The 23,552-nt window shown below is 43.3% G+C and overlaps 1 protein-coding gene across 2 annotated transcripts in view; it reads left to right on the top strand.

Moving 5' to 3' along the window:
• The window catches only part of CDK14 (cyclin dependent kinase 14), a 786,329-nt gene that overhangs the window by 193,266 nt on the left and 569,511 nt on the right, over positions 1–23,552 (top strand). Inside the window, exon 3 of one of the 2 annotated variants that reach the window (XM_082258252.1) lies at positions 11,535–11,678. In XM_082258252.1, coding sequence (XP_082114378.1) covers positions 11,535–11,678 — 144 coding nt within the window. Of the gene's footprint in view, positions 1–11,534; positions 11,781–23,552 lie in introns of both variants that reach the window. The other variant, XM_082258251.1, reaches the window with a different exon arrangement.

The following is a 23,552-nucleotide window of genomic DNA, read 5'->3' as shown; positions in this document are numbered from 1 at the left end:
CGCACCACAGCCTTCCCGAAGCTGTGTGAACCAGCTCCTATGAGAGTTAGTCACGGGCTCCAACTCAACCTTTAAAAAGATCCTACAGTCATTAGTGGTCAGGGGCACTTTAATTCCCCCCACCATTGCCTTCAATCTTCTGACTTTCCCTCATTCCATGTTTACAAACATTCAGCTTATTCACGCAGAGGAAGGAGAGGTTTCCCTTGTTGCAAGTGGGCTAAATGTTGAGAAACGCTACTAGTTTTTACACTGGTGAGGGCTGTGATTGATTCACAGTGATCACAAGGTACAGAACCACTGGGACCAGCTCTATGCATCATGACTGTGTGATCTGAGCTGTCATTAGACAGCTAAGATCTGAACCATTCACGGGCGAGCTGGTTGCCCAAGGGTAATTTCTGTAAAAGTGTCATTTTATAAACAGCATTCCAGAAATACATATTCCGAGGTGGGTAGAGTCAGCTCAAGTATTTTAATTGCAAGATTTTTTTCTTTCCATTAATGGTTTTTAATTAATTTTAAAATGCCTCTGAAATTGCTTGAAGTGCTTCATGTTTAGACTATTCCAGGAAGAGTCAATTCCCTAGCACAGCCCCCTCCCTCCTTCTTACTGTCTGTGCTGGTCCAGCTCCACTGCCCTCTCATCATTTTCCTACATAACCTTATGCCTCGTACACACGCTTTTCGGCCGACCAATCGTCCGACTTTTGTCCAGAGTGGTGTTTTGTTGGTTGGAATGTGCCTAGACTGCACACAAATTTTCTCAGCCAACAAAAATCTACTTCAGGAGTGATGTCATGTGCTGGTTTACTTTCCGTGTGTTTTTTCTTCTCTGAGCATGCCCAGTCTTGCTCATCAGATTTTTGTCTGCCGAAATCTGTACTGACTGACGGAAAATCGGCCGTTGTGTTCACGGCCAACAAAAATTTTATAGCCTGCACACGAGATTTTATTCGGCCAAAAAGTCGCAGTCGGTTGTCGGAAGCATCATACTAACAAGCCTAAAATCGGCCGATCGGACGTTGGCCGAAAATTCACGGGCCAGCCAACTATCGACGCGTGTGTACGGGGCATTAGCAGCCAGGGAAAGAGTTGAGTGAATACTATATAGCAGGGGTCTCCGAACTTTGAAAGGGCCAGTTTACTGTCCTTCAAACTTTAGGCGGGCCAGACTGTGACCAGTGGGAGTAGAAAATGATCTGGTGTCGCTGGGAGTAAACCGTTCCCAATCTTTGGTGTTAGTGGGAAGAATAGTGGCCATCATTAGTGTCAGTGGAAGGAATAGTGCCCCATTATTGGTGTCAGTGGACCTCTTTGGTGTCAGTGGAAGGAATGGTGCCTCATCGTTGGTGGTCTTGGGAGGAATAGTGCCCCATTGTTGGTGTCAGTGGGAGGAACAGTGCCCATCCTTGGTGTCAGTGAGAGAACTAGTGCCCCATTTTTGGTGTTACTGAAAAAACTAGTGCCCCATCATTGGTGTCACTGAGAGGACTAGTACCTCCTCATTGGTGTCATTAGGAGGAATAGAGTGGCAGGAACTATGGCACACTGTTGCTTACAGTGGGGAGAATAACGCCCCAAGCTTCTTGAATCTGGCCTCTCAAAGGCCTGATAAAAGCAAGCAAAGGGCCACATCTGGCCTCTGGGTCGCAGTTTGGAGGCCGTTGCTATAGTGCCATTTAAATGACCACTCTGAGTCTCCTGGAACTGCTGGCATCACATTTAAAATGGCGGCACCCAGTAGCAGTCTCAGAGCCTTTGGATTACTGCGCAATGGAGGCTTTTACAATTCAACACTATGCATAAAGTATTGTAAATGCACATATAATCCTATGAGACAAGTTTGGTTGAATTGGATGGTCTGGAGATAGGATCTCTTTAAAAATAATAGGGCCGGCTGTATGTTTGTTTGCAGTTGTTTGTTTGCTTTGTGGTTTAGTGAGATTTCTGCTTACCCGTGATATAATCACGGACGCTGCAGCACTGACACCATGGCCGAGGTTTGTTTGCTCTTACTGTTGTGGGACTAAATCTGCAGAAGCTGCTGGTGAAATGTAATTACAGTGATACGGTCTATACGAGAAAGTCAAACAAAGCAATATATTGGCACTTGTATCATGAAGTGCGCAACGCTATGACAGCAGTCCGCTAGATGTTTAACGAACGATCACAGAGGACAGAGAAGAGTCTCAGACACAGGTTGTACTTAACACTCATTTCACCGCTCAATAGCTATTCTTCTGCTCCTTGCACCTGGACCGTGGCTGGATCTCTGCTCGGATTATCGATTTCCAGTAACATGAAACATTTGTTCTGCAAAACAGCCTTTCAGAGGCTTCTGACTTCTTGGAGAAACGTGTTATTGTGCCAACTGTCAGACTAAGTCGTATTGTATTCAGTTTTCTTTACCAATGCGTCTGATTTGAGCATTACTATGGAAGATCCTTGTAACTGACACCTCTGCAATTTGTCACGTATTGCATTGTTCAATATGTACCTATTTTTTTGGTTTATTTAAAAAAAAAAAAAATCCAAAATTAGGAGACTTTAACCATAGCAAAAGTGGAAAGGGGAACAGTAAAAACCTGTTTTTATTTTATAAAGAGAGGAAAAAGTATCCTAGGATGGCATAGGCTACAGTTTGGTAAGGTCTATGTAATACAAAGTTCACTGGACAATGTGGAGGTCTAGGAGCCTCTCATGACAGTGTGGATGTCTAGAAACCTCTCATAATAAGATGGATGTCTAGGATTCTTTCATGAAAAGGTAGATGTCTAAGAACCTCTCATGACAAGGTGGGGGTTTAGGAAAGTCTCATGACAAGCTGGAGGTCTAGGAGCCTCTGATGACAAGGGGTAGATATCTAGGAACCTCTGATGACAAGGTAGATGTCTAGGAACCTCTGATGACAAGGTAGATGTCTAGGAACCTCTGATGACAAGGTGGAGGTCTAGGAACCTCTGATCACAAGGTAGATGTCTAGGAACCTCTGATGACAAGGTGGTGATTTAGGAACTTCTCATGATAAGGTGGAGGTCCAGGAACCTCTGATGACAAGGTGGAAGTCTAGGAACCTCTGATGACAAGGTGGAGGTCTAGGAACCTCTGATGACAAGGTGGAGGTCTAGGAACCTCTGATGACAAGGTGGAGGTCTAGGAACCTCTGATGACAAGGTGGAGGTCTAGGAACCTCTGATGACAAGGTGGAGGTCTAGGAACCTCTGATGACCAGGTAGATGTCTAGGAACCTCTGATGACAAGGTGGAGGTCTAGGAACCTCTGATGACAAGGTGGAAGTCTAGGAACCTCTGATGACAAGGTGGAGGTCTAGGAACCACTGATGACAAGGTGGTGGTCTAGGAGCCTCTGATGACAAGGTGGAAGTCTAGGAACCTCTGATGACAAGGTGGAGGACTAGGAGCCTCTGATGACCAGGTGGAGGTCTAGGAGCCTCTGATGACCAGGTGGAGGACTAGGAGCCTCTTATGACCAGGTGGAGGACTAGGAGCCTCTTATGACCAGGTGGAGGACTAGGAGCCTCTGATGAGAAGGCGGAGGTCTAGGAGCCTCTGATGAGAAGGCGGAGGTCTAGGAGCCTCTGATGACAAGGTAAAGGTCTAGGAGCCTCTGATGACCAGGTGGAGGACTAGGAGCCTCTGATGACCAGGTGGAGGACTAGGAGCCTCTGATGACCAGGTGGAGAACTAGGAGCCTCTGATGACCAGGTGGAGAACTTGGAGCCTCTGATGACCAGGTGGAGGACTAGGAGCCTCTGATGACAAGGTGGAGGTCTAGGAGCCTCTGATGAGAAGGCGGAGGTCTAGGAGCCTCTGATGAGAAGGCGGAGGTCTAGGAGCCTCTGATGACAAGGTAAAGGTCTAGGAGCTTCTGATGACCAGGTGGAGGACTAGGAGCCTCTGATGACCAGGTGGAGGACTAGGAGCCTCTGATGACCAGGTGGAGAACTAGGAGCCTCTGATGACCAGGTGGAGAACTAGGAGCCTCTGATGACCAGGTGGAGAACTTGGAGCCTCTGATGACCAGGTGGAGAACTAGGAGCCTCTGATGACAAGGTGGAGGACTAGGAGCCTCTGATGACAAGGTGGAGGACTAGGAGCCTCTGATGACAAGGTGGAGGACTAGGAGCCTCTGATGACAAGGTGGAGGACTAGGAGCCTCTGATGACAATCTATGTGGTGTGTGATGTGCATAAAGCAGTGCACATGGCCGCTAATAGCCCCACTCGAGAACGAGCAAGGGAAGCCAACTTTTAACATAAAATTGGATCACAGTAGAAAAAACAAAACACGAGTTTGGAAGAGGCTGTGTGCAATATAAAGTACTTCTTTGAGTTACAAATACATACATGAAAAAATATAAGTGTCACTTTAAATGTTTGTTTTTTGTCCAACGTACCAATAAAAATCAGTTTTACGTTCTCCTTCGCTCCTTAATCATGATGTCGCTGCCCCAGTTCCCCACCTCGTCCAATCAGAGAATGCCTTGTTTTCATTAAAAAATAAAAGGCTTTTTGTAAATTGTGGAGTGTTTAGTTAGTGACCCCCTGTGTCGTAGAGATTTATACTTGAAAAATTTGGGGTACTGTTATAGAACAGCATTTAAATTGTGTTACTGAGGCATTACAAAGCCAATGCCTGTTCTGTTCCAAAGAAGCGAATCGTCTATTATAGGTATCAAATTCAGACTGCGCTTGCATTGCTTTAGATGTGGCCAGCAGCATTTGGCAGGCCTTGGCAACTTCCAAAGCTTGCCAAACACCTCAATTCAGGTCAATGACAGCATTCCCAAAATGCATATTAGATGCTTGTAAAGCATTCCACTTTTGCTTTTTAAAATTAATTATTTTGTTTTATAGCAGTTGGAACATTATACTGAAATATTACAGAAACTGAAATATTACAGAAAAGAAGACCGTCATAGTGTTTTTTTTTATCTTAACACTTAATCTATTAGTTAATCTAATTCCATGACTTGCAGTTTACAACTTTCAATGCTGGTAGCTCCTGCTCTCTGTGCTGCTTCCCTGAAGGTCTGGTCTTTACAGGAGAGGGTTAACAGTAAACAGTGTAACCAGTCTGTTAACTTGGAGAAGGGAGGGGGAGGGAGCAGGGAAGTGCCTTGCCATCCTAGTCTACAGAGCTGTGTGTTTCTATTGATGCACATAGTGTAGGGAGACACAAATCTAATGCCTTCATGCAAGTGTAGCTCCATGGAATGCTGCAAGAGGAAGGAGTCACCTTAAACAAGAAACCTGGGGCAGCGGTCAGAGCACCAGCTTAGACTGGAATGTAGACAAGGGTTGGAAATGAAGAAGTTGCATACTTAGTAGGTGATTCATTCGACTGATAAAGGTGCTGGAAAAACCAAGCATTGAATATAACCCTGATTCATTCAATTTGACCTAAGCACATATATCTGTAGTGTTATCTCTCTCCGAAGCTCTAAGTTCCGTCTTTCTGCTGTTTTGTTGCTCTGTTATCAGCATGACAAATTCTCCATCAACCAAGAGAAAACAAGGCTGAAATTTGGGAGGTTGCTATAAATTAGCAGAGAGCTTGTCTTGTCACAGCACAGCTCTGCATGTCTCTGCCTATGTGGAGTGGGGGTGTGTGATTTTCCTCCAATCAGCTGTCACACAGTGTATACCACACCCAGTGCTGAGCATGAAGAAAAAATCTCTTAACACGATGTGCAATTTCTAAAGAGTATATAAAGCTAAAGACAGCAGATATAAATGAAAAACTTATGTAGGGAGATTTGTGTCATCTCTATGTATCATCTGAGGCTGCTCACTTCACTGAGGGTTTGCATCCACTTTAAGCATTACTAAAAGAATTCTGTAATTTTTTTATGCAGTCTAAAGAGATACAATTTTTTGGAAGATAATTGAAGAATATTTCTCATGAGGCAGGAGGTCATATATATGATGTTGGTGTTGTATTTTTAGCCATGAATTCCAGACTTTTTGGAAAGCCTCCAATTTATCATTTTAAATAGATTATTATTTCCTTGATCATTATCCAGTTCAATTTTGAAATAAAAGAAAAAATAATTATTCTGTTTAACAAGGTGAAAGCCTTAAGCTGCCCATACGCTGTGTAAATTTGGGCCAATTCTGGTGTGATTTAATGCTTGCATAAGTCACTGTACTGCTCTTCCCGAGCATTATATGAAAAAACAATCTCCAACATCCCTTTAGTGTGGACATTCTCAACCGGGATCCCATGCAACCCTACAGTTCCTCCAGAGCAGTGGTCTCCAAACTGCAGGCCCGCGGGCCAGATGTGGCCCTTTGCGCCCCTTTTTTTTGACCCTTGGACTTTTCCTCCCATTGATACCAATGATGAGGCACTAGTCCTCCCACTGATACCAATGATAGAGCACTATTCTTCCCATTGATCCCAATGATGGGGCACTAGTTCTCCCACTGATACCAATGATGGGGCACTATTCCTCCCACTGATACCAATGATGGGGCACTATTCCTCCCACTGATACCAATGATGGGGCACTATTCCTCCCACTGATACCAATGATGGGGCACTATTCCTCCCACTGATACCAATGATGGAACACTATTATTCCCATTGATGCCAATGATGAGGCACTTGTCCTCCCTCTGATACCAATGATAGGACACTAGTCCTCCCTCTGATACCAATGATGGGGCACTATTCCTCCCACTGATACCAATGATGGGGCACTATTCCTCCCACTGATTCCAATGATGGAACACTATTTCTCCCACTGACACCAATGATGGGACACTATTCCTCCCACTGATACCAATGATCAGTCACTGGTTCTCCCATTGATACCAATGATGGGGAACTGTTTCTTCCACTGATACCAATGACAGGATACTATTCCTCACACTGATACCAATGACTGAACACTATTCCTCACACTGATACCAATGACTGAACACTATTCCTCACACTGATACCAATGACTGAACACTATTCCTCCCACTGATACCAATGACTGAACACTATTCCTCCCACTTGATACCAATGAGGGAGCACTATTCCTCTCACTGATACTAATGATTGGGCACTAGTCTAATGACTACAGGGGCCAGTATACATTTTTTTATCCCACTGGCCACCAAGCCTGAGGCGTTGAAAGTTCCAGGTCCATCGCCATTTGGCAGAGTCGGTAGCATGACGCCAATGATCTTTTTAGCTGACGATTAGAGTGGCCTATTTTCTGCTGATCACCAGAAGGAGCATTTTTCTAATGACCCTAGATGAAATAATCTTAGCAGGGGTTCCATGACATCTGAAAATGATTCCAAGAGTTCCTCTGAGTTAAAAAGCCTGCTTTAGAGTGTAATCACGCAACTGATCAGCAGATTGCACAGCTAAAGTCTGCATCATCCTATAGTCAGCAGGAATGCACATATAAAAGGATGCTGGGGATGTGTTCTTTCATATCATACCCTCAGCAGGGTGCTGTGATGTTTACAGGAGCCTGGCAACCCTTTCTACCAAACTCAATCTTGCTATGAAGTAAAGACCTGCAGACCGATCCAGTGATGGCATCACTGAGACTCAATTAGGTATTTCTTCAAATATACATGAATTGGATAAAAAAATGTAATTGTATGTTGATTGCATGTTTAGCTTTAAGGATTGTTTACTTTCCCCATATAAAAGAGAATGATTCTTCATTGTGTATTTGCAAAAATAAAAAAATATGGCTTCCGGATAATTTGCATGACAGACAGTAGCTAGGCCAGACCAAACGATCTCTGATCTTGTATGGCCCCACCCTAGTCTGGCCTTTGTTTTGTCCCTAAGCAGATGATTCATACACTTCCATCAGGGCCCTGGGGACAATATTGTCACAGTCGACTGTAACCCTCTAGGGATAATGCCTGGAGACGGCACTTCCTTTTCAGACATTGCTTAAAAGAAAGGTTAAAGCTGAACTCCGAGCAGATATAAAAGACATTCTGTACATAAACACAGCTTTGTGTTCATTCAAAAATCATTAAAGGTATTTTTTGAAATGCAGCTAGTATAAGTACCTGAGTATCAGCCTCCTGCAGTCATCTTTGCAGCAATACTCAGACGGGGAGAGGGAGGGCCAGGAGTGGGAGCCAGTGAAGTTTGCTACATTCAAATGAGTTAACAAGGAGCGTGCTGATAGAGGAGTGAGAAGAGATTAGCTATTTCTAGACAGGGGAGGACTGGGCTAGGGGGCAGGGGGGCAATTGCCCCCTTGGCCACACTGATGCCCTGTAAAAAGGCTGCACTGCTTCTGCCACAGACATGCCTAAATGATTCCTGGTGAAGAGAAGTAAAAAGTCCCTGCTGCTGACCTACTGAGTGCAGGATGAAGAAAAGGACAGATCGCAGCCCCCAGCATGGATGGTGTAAAATGTGTCTGAGCAGAAGCCGGTTCCATGCCCCACTGGTGACTCTCCCCTCCGGACAGCCCCAACCGAGCTGTCCCAGCTCTCCCCAACCGCCTCCTGCTGGCCAGGTTTGGAACCGGGATTCAGCCTGGAATGGGGGTCAGAAGAAGGCCGGGAAGAGGGAGAGTGGGGGGGGGGGGGGCGAGTCGCTGCACCATGGGCCTCTGGACTGTACTTGCCCCCTGGGCCGAAAGTTGCCAGTCAGCCCCTGTTTCTAGACATTATTTATAGTTTGAATAATGATATCCAATGCAGTGCTCACCCCCGCAAGGGCTGCTGCTTTACCACATATTCCTTCTCTCAGATTAGTGCAACGGTAGCCAGGCACACAGTAACACACTCTCTCTGGCTCAATGTCTATGGGTTTGCCTTTTTGATGATATTTATTGTTGAATAAACTTGGATAGGGTATACAGAGCTGTGGGATACTCCATGAACACTAAACTGTAACCAGAGGACACTGTTCACTTTGTCCCTGCTTTTCATATCAGTCCCTTTAGTAACCAAGGGGATGATCTAAGCCAGTGGTCCTCAACCCTGGTCCTCAGGGCCCACTAACAGGCCAGGTTTGCAAGATAACTGAAATACATCCCAGGTGATATAAATTGCTGCTCAGTGATTGCATTACTCTAGTCTGCATCTCCCCAAGGTAATACTTAAAATATGGCCTGTTAGTGGGCCCTGAGGACCGGAGTTGAGGACCACTGATCTAAGCCATACATGGAGTGAATTTTCTTTGGTTGCAGGAAAGAAATTAGCACGATTCCCCCGTCAACACAGTGTTAATTCCTGCTTCCGGTCATTGTCTTCTCCTGGTGGGGGGCAAGCCATCCCTACTGGTAGAAGACAGTGACCATAGGGAATCCAACAGGCTGCTTGTACCCAAGTTGATTGATCGATCAGTCAACTTGGTACATTCAGCCCACCCAATAACGGTTCAGATTTGAACCAATCGGATTCAAACTGTGTATAGCCATCCCAAGACACCATAAATAATGCCCCAGACCAGACAAGCATTAGCACTGATGCACAAAAGTCATGCAGCAGCCACAGTCACCTATCCAGTGCTTTAAGTGGGCCGGTATGCACTAGTACTCAGTACCGCCACTTCCAAATATGGCTCTTGATAATACCGCCACCTCTCCGTGTGCCTTAGCATACCAGTACGCTCATTTTGGACATCTGCTTCCTTAATTGCCCCCCCCCCCCAAGAATATTTCCCACTCCAGAGCCAAACCAGTCACCACCAGTGAGTCCCCCTGCTCCGGAGTCCCAGCCCAGGGGGGGGGGTTCTCTGTGGGGACCCTGATGTGGGGTGGGGGGGGGGGGAATTTATAGGCTATAATAGAGTACCGGCACCTCTTTTGGGCCACTTAAAGCACTGCACCTATCCATCCTACATTCAGGTCTGTACTCATATATTCCTTGGATGCCCCCTTCCAATATCAGCCAGACTTTACCTGTGAGCACCCCAGACCAGATAAAATCCCTTAATTAGTTCCAAGGGTTCTCAGAAAAGTAACCCCCCCCCCAGCTCTATCCTAGCTTGGACCTCAAGGAGCACATGCAGACCTTCAGCTGAACTGCCTAGAAGTGCAGCAGCAATTCAGGCTGGGAACTTCTCCTGGATAAGACCCACACCTCTCTGGAGCACCTACTGTGCACACTTCTCCAGGGATTGGCTGGGACCCTGCAAATAGTTAGACTGCTCATTGGACCTGCTCCACTCCAATGTTCTGGAGCCTTCCAGAAAGCAGGGAGAAGCAATAAAAACTGCAGCCTGTGAGACCATGGTCAGTTCAAAACAATTCGCAACTGCTCCACTAATTACAGAGGAGAAGAGGACTTTACCTAGCATCCTAGCACCTAACTAGGGGAGTGCCAAACGAAGGATGATTGGTTGGATCTTTTTGCACATTTGCTTCCCCTTTTTTTGGTATATGCGTGTCTGGTTACAGGAAAAGTTATCCCTATTACTGTAAATGTAACCATAAGGATTTATATGGATATTATACTGTGCCATGTGTAGGACGCATTTCTTTTACTGCTTGCCTTATAATGAAAATAAAAATATTTGAAAGGTAAATACACACTATATATATATATATATATATATATATATATATATATATGTATGTATGTATGTATGTATGTATATGTATGTATGTGTGTATATATATATGTGTGTGTGTATATATGTATGTGTGTATATATATATATATATATATATATATATATATATATATATATATGTATATGTGTGTGGTGTGTGTGTGTTTATATATATATATATATATATATATATATATATATACACACATACATATATACACACACACATATATATATACACACATACATACATATACATACATACATACATACATACATATATATATATATATATATATATATATATATATTATTATTTATATATATATATATATATATATATATATATATATATATATATATATATATATATATATATATATATATATATATATATATATATATATATATATATATATATATATATATGTATATGTGTGTGGTGTGTGTGTGTTTATATATATATATATATATATATATATATATATATATATATATATATATATATATATATATATATATATATATATATATATATATATATATATATATATATATAAATAATATATTTTTTTTTTTTTTTTTTTTTTAATTTTTTGCTTGTTTTTGAGTGTTACATTTTTAAAAAACTTGGTGGAGGGGTGAGGAGTATTTTGGCACCTTTGCCTTGGGTAATAGAGTGCCTTGTCCCGGCTCGAAGTTGCAGGTTGGCAGAGGATTCTCAGTTCTGGCACATAGAGGTTGTATTAGGTGACGGCGGTGTTTTCATGTTTGGGTTACAACAGGTGGATAAAGGCGTCTTACGTTTCTGTTGAAAGGGATTGATTACTGGAGTCATTGCTGAGTCCTCGGCAAACAATGCATCCTGCTGAAAGGGCCATGTTCACGAGGTTGTCTATCCTCTGGGATAAGACCTACGTGTGTTTATTGTTCACTCCGCTCTGTGTACTCATCTCTTCCTCTCCTCCCCTTGCAGATATGTGTCACGAAGATGTCTACACGCAACTGCCAGGGAATGGACTCTGTGATCAAACCATTGGACACCATCCCTGAGGACAAGAAAGTGCGTGTTCAGAGGACTCAGAGCAGCTTCGACCCCTTCGAAAAAGCAGCAAACCAGGTGAAGAGGGTGCACTCAGAAAACAATGCATGCATTAACTTTAAGAGCGCATCCGTGGGGAAGGAGTCTCCCAAGGTCAGACGACATTCAAGCCCCAGCTCGGTAAGAACGCTGCACAGGGATGGGAGTCTGGTGGGATCAGGATTGCCGTCGCAGACATCCACTCCCCTGGTGTTTGTGAAGTTTGTGAAACGACTTTTATAGAGTGTGGTAATGCAAAAGAATCTGCGACTTCTGTCTGTTTGACAGCCGCTCAGCCTAAAACCGAGAATTAAGTTATGGGTGGAGGGTGACTAGAGTGTGAAGATGCTCTACCGTCACTTTTGTTGCTCATGTGGTGTATCAAGTCTCTGCGTAAAAAAAACACTCTCTCAAATTATAACCAACACAATGTAATAGTATATAATTGATAGTTGTGTTAAAGTATGTCTAAAGCCACATTTCTTTTTTTTTTTTTTTTTTTGCTTTGGACAGAATGTAAAATGGTAGGAACCACTGTTGGTGTTTTATTAGTGCCTGTGTCTTTTCTAGGTAGATTCAGTCTCCTTGTTAATCCTGATGACCATTTTCACTGGAAAGTGGAATAAATTTTAAAATATTGAGTTGTCATGAGAATAGGAACAGAGTGTAAATCTTCCAATGGGGGCACCTGTACAGTCAGAAGAGTGAGATGAACTCCCTTTGAAGTAATTTCCTATAATTACTTGTTGCACCTACAGGACAAAAAGTGATAGTATATCTACCGAATGGGGTATAAAATAAAATTGATTGTAGCGTTTACCCCCAAAAGAACAGACTGGATCCTAGGTGAAATCCTCCTTCCTTTAGCTTCAGAGATTTTCAGAAGCTAGGCCCCAGCTCTAGTTTTGCTGGGACCTCAAAGAGCTCTTGACAAGTCCAAAAGAGGGGTGAATGGTATCACTAACCCTGCGGGCTCTATTGGCGCCCCAGAGAGGCCGCAATGGGTGGGCATGAACCAAATGGTGGGATTTTATAGGTGAGGCTTGCTAGGGTATATATTTTAGATAAATAATAAGGAGACAAAGTAAAATAACAGAATTTTATTACAAAACCAATAAAAACAATCACATACAGTGATATATATTCATAGCATAAAGATACTTGATGTACAAAGAACCATTGAAGTGTGCTAGGGGCCACTTGTGTCCGACATGTTTCGCCAGCAGGCTTCTTCTGGGACAATGCAAGAATGGTGACCTCTACTCAGGTTCTAAGTATGAATAACATACAATCAATTTACATAAGTACACATGGTTAATTACAGTCAATTATTGGTATAGCAATATATTAGGGCTCACCAAAAGTTGTATCTAGAGCATAGCAGCAGTATCAGTATCCGTATATCAGAGATCATTGCGATTTATCCAATGGTGGGTAACCACCCTGAACTAAATAGTCCAGCCAGACCTGGCCCCGCTACAGGTATATCGACGACGTCATCGTTGTGTGGACAGGCTCGGTGTCCACTCTTTTAGAATTTATGGATTTCATATCAAACAATAATTATAATCTGAAATTTACCATTCAATATGACACTCAAAAAATAGCCTTTCTTGACACTATGGTGTATCTTACACCTGAAGGTAGTATTTACACCTCTCTGTACCGCAAAAATACTGCGGGAAACACTATACTTCATTATACAAGTAGTCACCCACGATCTCTAATACGCAGTATTCCGTATTCACAATATCTTAGAATACGACGCAACTGCTTTTTGGATGAGGATTACAAACAAGAAGCCAAGGCCCTACAGCAAAGGCTCCTGGCCCGTGGCTACAGTAATTAACTACTTAAAAAAGCTTATCAAAGAGCCAATCTCCAACCACGGGATAAGCTTATTTTTGGTTCACGTCAGATTAAACCCATGAACACTACCAAATTAATCACTAAATATAGTTCCCAACATCAAACTATACGGAAAATCTTGGATAACAACTGGCACTTCCTAGCAGACGATACCACGGTCTCTAAATACATTAAACCATATCCAGAGATAGTTTATCGTAAATCTGCCTCATTTAGAGACAGACTTGTACATAGTCATCATAAATCTATTGAGGAGGAGGACTATCACGGAGCAGTGGGGGTTTGGGCACTTACAAATGTGGTCAATGTTCAGAATGCCCCTGGGTGGGAGAGGGTTATACCTTTTCTCTACCTCGGGGAGGGATCTTGAAACCGAGATTTAGGGCTACTTGCCTCACTGAGGGGGTTGTATATCTAGCTACATGCCTCTGTGGGGCGTTTTACGTTGGTAAAACTATTAGACCCTTTGCGAAACGTATTCAAGACCACCTCTATTACATGGACACTGGACTCATGTTTACACCCATTTGTAAGCATGTGGGCTTAAAACATAATTTTGACCCTCATACCATTAAATTCATTGTATTAGAAGCAATTAAGAAAAACCCAAGAGGTGGAAACTATGATAATGCAATCCTCAAAGCAGAAGCTAAGTGGATCTATAAATTACAGGCCACTAGACCACCTGGCTTAAACACAGCTTTGTCATTCAAACCGTTTCTGGAGTAAATCCAGGACCATATGAATGTTAATAGGAGTAATTATATTTTATCAAAACCCCCCCCCCCCTTTTCCTTAGGCTCGTCTCCTCTCTGTTTTATTATCCTATGACACATCTGATTATACATTGTGCCGTTTATACTATCCGTTTACCTATTTCGATGCAGCCTAAAATAACCAAAATACTGTATTAACATCACAGTAACCTACCAATTTGCCATAATTTAGGATAGGATACTATTGTATACCTTCCAGGTGATTATCTTTATGGGTGTCTATTACCTAATGAATTCATAACTTATGGCGGTCATGCGCTGCAAGATACCAATGTAAATTATTTCATTCATTACAATATGTTGATTTACACCTTTTCTTTTTTCTTTTTTTTTTCCTTTTAGTATTTCCATTAGATCGGAATCCTGTATATCATTAGGGGATCAATTTGTGACCAAATCCAATGTGCCAGTACTTTCCTTGCTTTTCTTGTTTTTGACAGGGGCTCGGGCGCCAAGCCGGGGGTGGTGTTGTTGAGATCTGTACTATTCTTCTCCTCCCACGTTTTTTCCCCGAGTCCGCCTGTCCTTTATGGCGGATGTGCAGCGCTCCGATTCATCTGTGCCTTTGGTGCAGCTCTGACTGGGACCGCTAGATGGCGCCCGCACCGGAAGTGATTAGTTGGAGGTCATGAGGTACCTCATCACTTCCGGTGGGACCCCGCTTATAACGCCGAACTCGGCATGGTACAGACAGGCCACGACTAGTGGCGCGGCTGTCTGTTACCAGATGATCGGAGCATCCAAGGTAAGCGTCCTACCATATCGGTCTCCTGCTTGCACGCCCTTTTTGGGACTATTTTTCACCAGCCTCTTCTTTTGTGGCTACTTCTCAACCTTTGTCACATCCCTTCCCTCTTATTCATTATCACTTACTGGGTCGGCTCTGAATTTATCTCTAAACATACTCCTACAAGTCTTGGACACTCGGAGTTCTTTCTGCACTATTTAGCATGCACCTGGTCCTTATCTACACGCTACATTTTTACTTTTAATGCAGCTTGTCTGCATATTTGGCCTTATCTACCCCTCCTGAAATCTTGCTGGCTCACCCTATTCAACCTCTCTTCACTCTCACAACTTCAGGTTGATTTCTTTATCTTTATTTTCTTCTAATCTCTCCTCACTTTTTTGGCCCTGCTTTCGGAGACCTATCGATACTATACTCATATACACCTGAGTCCCTTCTTTTTACTCTAGTGGTATATGGGATTCTTAGTAATTAGCTCCTCTTTTTTATGGATTGTTGGTTTTTTCAGATTTGCTTTGGTTCGACCGAGCTCGGTCCGGTTCCTGTCAAAGTAGCGGGGCCAGGTCTGGCTGGACTATTTAGTTCAGGGTGGTTACCCACCATTGGATAAATCGCAATGATCTCTGATATACGGATACTGATACTGCTGCTATGCTCTAGATACTTTTGGTGAGCCCTAATATATTGCTATACCAATAATTGACTGTAATTAACCATATGTACTTATGTAAATTGATTGTATGTTATTCATACTTAGAACCTGAGTAGAGGTCACCATTCTTGCATTGTCCCAGAAGAAGCCTGCTGGCGAAACATGTCGGACACAAGTGGCCCCTAGCACACTTCAATGGTTCTTTGTACATCAAGTATCTTTATGCTATGAATATATATCACTGTATGTGATTGTTTTTATCGGTTTTGTAATAAAATTCTGTTATTTTACTTTGTCTCCTTATTATTTATCTAAAATATATACCCTAGCAAGCCTCACCTATAAAATCCCACCATTTGGTTCACGCCCACCCATTGCGCCAATAGAGCCCGCAGGGTTAGTGATACCATTCACCCCTCTTTTGTCCTATGTTTAAACAGGGATGTGGTGTTAGCTTGCTGGGTACATTGGCCAGTTTAGGCATGGTGTCTTTCCTCTTTCTCTTGACAAGTGTCAACTGGCTTGCCTGGGAGGGGGCAGCAGCCCTCCAGCCTGGGAACTTCTCCTCCTGGACAACAACAGGGCAGCTCCAGGCTTCAGACTATTAATGCTTATGTGCAGCCACCATCTGGGCACTCTTCCCCAGGGATTGGCTGAGACAACATAAATATTCTGGTGCTTATTTGCTTCATCCAGCCCACTACATTCTAGAACGATCCCGAAGGCAGCAGAAACAGTCAAACCCACAGCCAGTGAAACTCAGAGCAGCCCAAAGCAATCACATCCACTGAATAAAGGGGAGCTAAACTAAATTTACCTAGCAGCCTACTCTAAACTAGGAGTGTGCTACACAATAACTTTAATAATTTTCTGAACCCCATTCACACATATAGCGCCTCTCCAAGCTCCCTTATTTCAGTCATAGTTACATAGTATTTGAGGTTGAATAAAGACAATAGTCCATCCAGTTCAACCTGTGTAGGCACGTGTGGCCGTAATCATCTCTCATACCCCTTAATGTTCTGATCCTTGAGATGTACGTCTAAGAGTCTGAAAGTAGCTATACTTCCTGCAGAAACCACCTCTTGTGGTAGAGAATTCCACAATCTTGTAGCCCTAACAGTAAAAAAAAAACCTACGTTGCCTGAGGTCAAAACGCTTCTCCTCTAATAGCCTTGTATATCATCTGGGGATTCATTCCCTGTGGGATGCAGCTCCCACATGGCTTTATTTGCCTGATAGGCAGAAGCATACAAGGAGAGATGGAAGCACACACTGAAAAGCACTCAATTGCAAATATGACCGGAAGGCTTCAGCTCCATCCCCTCCTGAACTACACCCTAATGCATTGCACCAGTCATGGGCTTAGCTGTAGCCTGATTAAATCCATGATGCATGAAACGCGTTAGAGAGTTAGTACGGCGGGGATGGTGATGGAGCTGAAGCTTTCCTGTCACATTTGCAATTTAGCTGCTTTTTGTGCTGTAATCATTTCCTACTTTATGAAAAACTAAAATAGGTTTGTAGATATAATTTAAACCCAGTGTTAGAATAACCCTGAGCACAGCAGAGGTCCCTTTTTTAATGCTGAGCTCTGGGCACAAAAACTTTATATAAATATATTCCTCAATAGCCACAAAAGATATACAATCACTTTGCACCAATTTCCTTTACAAACACAGATATTACCTTGCAAATGTAGCTGTGATATCAGAGCCTGTTCAGAGAGCAGAGCTGTGGGAGGGGACTCAGCAGACCGCACCCTCTACTGTCTGTCTGCATGAAATTACAGGAGAAGGCGGAGACAGGACCAGTCACCCTGCAAAAGGAAAGAGTACAGCAGTGACCAGTCTTTTTATTACAGGACTCTCCAGGGGAAGTCTCACACTTGATTACTGCACAGATCTGGAAGAAATACACAAATAACTCCCAAGATACAAAGAAGAATATACATGGTTCTTGTATTTAGGCAATATTTGCTTATCCCCAAGTTCAGCATGATGTGGGACTCCAGCCAAAACCCATTTTTTTTGATGAGCAAATGGGGGAGGGGATCGGACCTCATTCAGGCTTGAATAGTTGTGTACAAGTGGTATGGGGACACCCTAAGAGCCGGTTCACACTGGGGCGACTTGTCAGGCGACTTGGACGCCTGACAAGTCGCCGTGGGTCGCCTGCCAAGATCGCTCCGACTTAGAAAAAGGGTCCTGTACTACTTTGGGGCGACCTGCATTGACTTCAATGATATGAAGTCCGTGCATGTCGCTCCGAGGTCGCGGTGCACGCTGTGCACCACGACTTCACAGGTCGCCCCGGCAAGTCGGGTCGCCTGTATGTGAACCGGCTCTAAAGACTTCTACACAAACAACCTGGAAAACCCAAGTACTTGATCATTCTGACTTCTGCTAAAAAAGTGATGGTTTAGCCCACCGCTTCTTGCACTTCTTTATTGGTCCAACAACACGAAAGGCAGGCTGATTGAATGCTGGTTTTCCAGCATGGCCATTTATGGTTAGACTGACTTCTGTTGAACAGACAGCGGTACCCACATACCAAAATTTTGTCCGGTTCGTGCTGAACTGGCTGAATTTTCGGTATGTTTATACCCAGCTTAGCAGGCTTAGCAGAGATATAAGAGGAAGCTTGAACTACCTGGTTCACACCTATGCAGGTTGCGGTTGATGCGTTTTGCATTTTTTTCACACGCGTTTCTGGTGTTGCTGCTGCATTTCTATTGAAGTCTATGGAGCCAAAAATGCAGCCTGCTGCAAGAAAAGACTCTTTCCAAAAAAACGCAGTGGTGAAAAACGCACAGATGTGAACATGACCCATAGGAAGCCATATTAAATGGATTGTAATGCATTTCTGCAAACTGAAAATGCACTAAAAAACGCATAGGTGTGAACCAGGCCTAAATCAGGGCCTACAGGTCCACCTGTTCAGGCAATATAAGAGCGACCATAGATGGGTAGTTTTCTGTAATAGGAATGAGCAAGGTCCTGTACTAAATACGATCATTAGGTCTGATTGGTAGTATAGTACCTGCACTGCCAGAACTGCTACACCATACCCAGTGCTGTATCTTGGCCTAGGCCAACAAGGCCTAGGCCAGCACATTGCAGGGGGGCAGCAAAAAGCTGCAATACGCACGAGAAAAAAAACAGCCACGTCCTGGCTCGTCCACTAAAAAGGGTCCCTGCTGGCTTGCGCTACACACTTTTAGTATAGTGCCAGTCTTATAGGGCGAATTGGGCTGGAGGGCAGGGTCCAGGAGGCAAATCAGTCTGGCACCCCCATAAAGCTGTCATACTGCTACCTCCTAGTATGATATGATGGTATGATTATGGGCACTGCTGAGGCTGACCTTATGGGAACTGATGAGGCTACATTGATGGGCACTGATAGACTGTGATGGTGGTCTGTGGTTTACAGATGACAGGGCGGGTCATAAACAGGAAGAGGTGTGGCCTTTGCAGGAAGGGGTGCATCATATTTAAATTAGGGGGTGCACCAGTTTAGTCCGGCCTAGGGCAGCGCAAAACCTAAATACACCACTGACCATACCATGATACCTGCACTGCCGGTAAGGTTGGATAGAATTCCTGCAATGGGAAAGTGTGAATACAGCCTTAGTTTAAAAATGTATTGAATAGACTATATCTGTTTACTTTAAAGTATAAATTAAAGCTGAACTCCAGGTTTGGCTATTTTTCCAGCTTGGACCAATGTAAGTATCTATGTGGCATACCCATAAGATCCCAGTGGAAGCTGGAAATCACTGTAATAAGGACCGCTGTTGTAGTGATTGCCGGTGTATTTTGTGCTCTGCTGCTTTGTGAACACAGGAGATCGCTCGCTCAGCATGGGTGCCATTCAGAGAACACTTTGCAAAAAATAGCCATGCTTTGAATTCAACGTTAGTGTGTGTTAACATTTCAGGAAAAATGAAAAGGTGAACTAATACGTTACACCCTCAATTTCCACCCTTACTCCCCTCCATGGGTGATGAGCTGTCGGTGCCCACAGAGCTAATGTAGCGGCCCTGGGATTTAAAATCCCCGCTCTTCTCCCTCTTCTTCCTCCAAGGCTTCTGGGACGGATCAGAAGGATTCTGAATGGTCAGCGCCAGTACAGAGAATAACTTTTATCCATTACGGAAGCCCTGCAGAAAGATGAGGGAGAAGAGCAGGGATTTCAAATCCCCGGACCGCTGCACCTGTTGCATAGGCACTGACAGCTCATCATCCATGGAGGTAAGTGAGGTAAGTACAGTGGAGACTAGAGGGTGGCTAGGATGTAAGGCATTGGTGCACCTTTTTAATTTTTCCTAAAAATATGAACTAACCCTTTAAGTGTATATCCAAAACTTTAACTTTTGGCTGGAGTATGGAATGGTTAAAGCCTTTTTTTGTGGCGGGCCACCAACGTGTGACGTCATTACGCCCGCAGATGCCGGCTGTTGGCAAGGCTTCATGTGGTTTGAATGCTTATGATTTTACAGAACCATGTGAGTACCTTTTTTGGTGTTTTTTAACTTTTAATAAAGTGTACTAGCAGTATTCACGCTATGTGCGGCCTATGTTTCTTTTTCTCTATCTGACTTGGATCTGAGGTTGTGGTGAGGGTATTGGTGATTACTATTAGTAGAAACACAGTGACCATACTGATCATATTTAGAGACTCCAGGAGAAGTCTATTACTTGGTATTTGGGCACAATCTCTGTAATTGGTGGTCATGACCATCTGGTGAGAGGCTTGGTTACGGTGGAGGGCATGTGTATAGTGTAACTCCCTAACATCTCACATGGCTTGCTACCTGGTGGGATACATCATCACTTTGAGAAGAACCAGAAACACATCTTTTTCACTATACGCTTCGTTTATAAATGGCACATGGACTTACATCCATATTGAACTTTATATTGAACTTTATGGACTACTCAATTTACTGATTGTATATTGATATATTTTCTGTATTATTCTTCTTGCATAGTAACAAGAAGCGCACTGTAATTTATAGTTCTGTACAGGGCATTTTTTCTCAGAGAATAGGTGCAGGAACTCCCCCTTACGGAGCCGTCTCTTTTCTCCACCCCCTACCCACCTCTGAGCACCATTACTTGGTTCCCCCCCTACCCACTTCTCATTAGCTCCCCTTTTAGAGATTACAGAATCATCTTGTAGTGTAAAGTCATTTGTATGGAATATATGAAGGATAACAAGAAAGACAATAAAATAGATCCTCTGTAGCGAACAACAATGGACCCCCAGCAACAAGAGATTCCCCCCAGCAACAATAGACTCCCAACACCCAGCATTATTAAAACCTCCAGCAACAATAGACCCCTCCCTCAACAGTAGATCCCTCATAATTTTCCCCCAGCAGCATAAGATCCCCAGCAACAGCAATAGACCGCCCAGCAGCAATAGACCCCCCCACGCAAACATAGATCCCCTCATGCAACAATAGATTCTCCAGAAGTCAGCATCAACAGACCCTCCAGCACACCCCAGCACCCCTTGCCATTATATACATTCAATGCTTGAGGTGCCGGATCTGCGTTCCCCTACATTCCCGCTGAAAAAATGCCCTGGTTGTGTATATACAGTATATGTTTTCACATCACTTTTGGTATTTAGATGATATATAGGTGCAGCTCTTGGGTAACTTGTTACACTTTAGCGCATAAATACACTTTTGTTTTAAATTGGAAAGATTTCCCTTCAATTCCTCAGTAGACTCAACAAGAAGAGTGAAGAAATCGCTCCAAAATTAGGGAAACCCCCTCTTAGACAGTTGTCACTTCAACAATTCTCCCCATTGGAAGATTTTCCCTCCATCCATCCTTTGATGGATTCTTTGATGGAACGTCAGATGGATTGGCTCTGGCGAGAACTAAAAATGTTGTACTTTCCCTTACTTTCAGTCCCAATGTCAGTTGTCTAAGGACATATCAAGCAGGTAAATCTCCCCTTTGGGGACGCAGATCACAATAAAAACTCAACAGGCATGCTAACCCTCCCCTACTCTGTCCAAAATGTAAAAAAAATAAACTGATTTTAGTTTTCTTGCTGGAATTAATCCTACGGTGCTGATCTCTGTTTTACCAAGCTCCCCTATTAAGCATCCACTAGAAATGTACCTTTACTAAGTCTATAAAGCCATTTTTTTGGTTCTTAAGTGACAGAAGAGGAGATTGAGCGCAGACCATATCAGGTAACTACAAACACTGATTGTGGAACAGAGTTCATAGCACAGTGGGAGATGAAATCTCTTGAAGCTGAATTTCCTATATTCATTGCTACTTTGACAAAATTGTGCAATTTAAAGACAATTTTCACACAATGCACAGCTAAAGTAGACCTCATTTAGAAAAATGTAAAAAGAATGTCAAATGAAAATCCATGATTTAATTGTACAATTTTTACATTTAAATTGCCTACCATCAAAGAATGGATGAAGACTATAGGATGAAACCACTTTTTTTCTAAAAGGCAATGAGAGCTGTATATATCCTGAATTTTTCAGATCATTGTAGATGAAGATAATTATATCAATTGTAACCCAGCTCCTATTTTCTTAGGGCCCATGTCCTAGGCTGAATTCTTAAATGCATCTGAAGTATGGAGGGTCCAGATTACTATTATAAAACTGATAATGATTGGGTCTGATACCCTGACAAGTATATTTAGTGTATAAAAACTAACAAAAAGTCTATGCTAATAGCCTTTTACCTGTGTACCTGAAGTGGTGGTAAAGTCACCAAACCTTTACTTTATGTGCAGGTAGCTTCTGCTATTTTTATAGGATACCTTTGGAGTCCCAAAACCTTTTGGTGCTCTAGATTTCAAATTCCAACTTTAGCTAGGAGGTCCGTGCTGTGGTCTTCACTTCCTGTACTTTAGCAGAATGGTCAGTAGGACAGTGGGGTCATAGCGAGGTATGGGAGGAGCGTAACCTGAAGTTAATAGTTTCATACTAGATCGTCCTGAAAGTTGTATGGAAACTGATTTGCAGTGAGCTTCAGTAAAGAATCATAGAATTTCTGATCCATAACACACCCATGCCACCACGGGTAGGACTTGTACCAGAGACTGAATACATGGGCAGTCCCTTATAGGCCCCTGGGCAATGAATGCAGTGCACTGGGGCCCCCTGCCTACACATTCACCCACGAGAATATACTACAAGAGAGTACAACTACCTGGAGTATATACCTTACTATATACATATTACAGGGAACACTATATACTACAAGAGTCTCTTGTAGTATATAGTGTTCCCTGTAATATGTATATAGTAAGGTATATCCTCCAGGTAGTTGTACTCTCTTGTAGTATATATTGGTCCCTGTAATATGTATATAGACTATATACACATTACAGGGAACACTATATACTACAAGAGCGTACAACTACTACCTGGAGGATATATACCTTACTATATACATATTACAGGGACCAATATATAGTAAGGTATATCCTCCAGGTAGTTGTCTCTTGTGTCGATGGAGAGAGAGTGAAAAAAAGAAAGAAAATCAAGCAGCCTGTCAGCTGGGCTGGCTGCCTTACCTTTCACAACGGCTGCACATGAAGGGAGGAGGTGGGTGGAGCCAGTCTTCTAGGCGCGGAGAGGAGGACGAGCCGATGAGGAGGATCCTCCTCCTTTGCTGTGCATCATGGGTCTGCTCTCAGAACGTCACTGGTTGCTAGATGCCAATCGGCTGGCCTTAGCAACCAGTGTGCAGTGCAGACTCGAGTCGAGCCACCGGCGGGCAACAACGGAGGGGCCCGGCGGACAACGGGGGGGCCCTAGACCACCAGGTAAACTAATTAATCTGGATTCTGGCCTTTTGGGGGACAGTAAT

The sequence above is a fragment of the Pelophylax lessonae genome (genome assembly GCF_965119305.1).
Source record: "Pelophylax lessonae genome assembly, chromosome: 5".
NCBI classification, from domain to species: Eukaryota; Metazoa; Chordata; class Amphibia; order Anura; family Ranidae; genus Pelophylax; species Pelophylax lessonae.
This window is presented reverse-complemented; position numbering and strand designations above follow the sequence as displayed.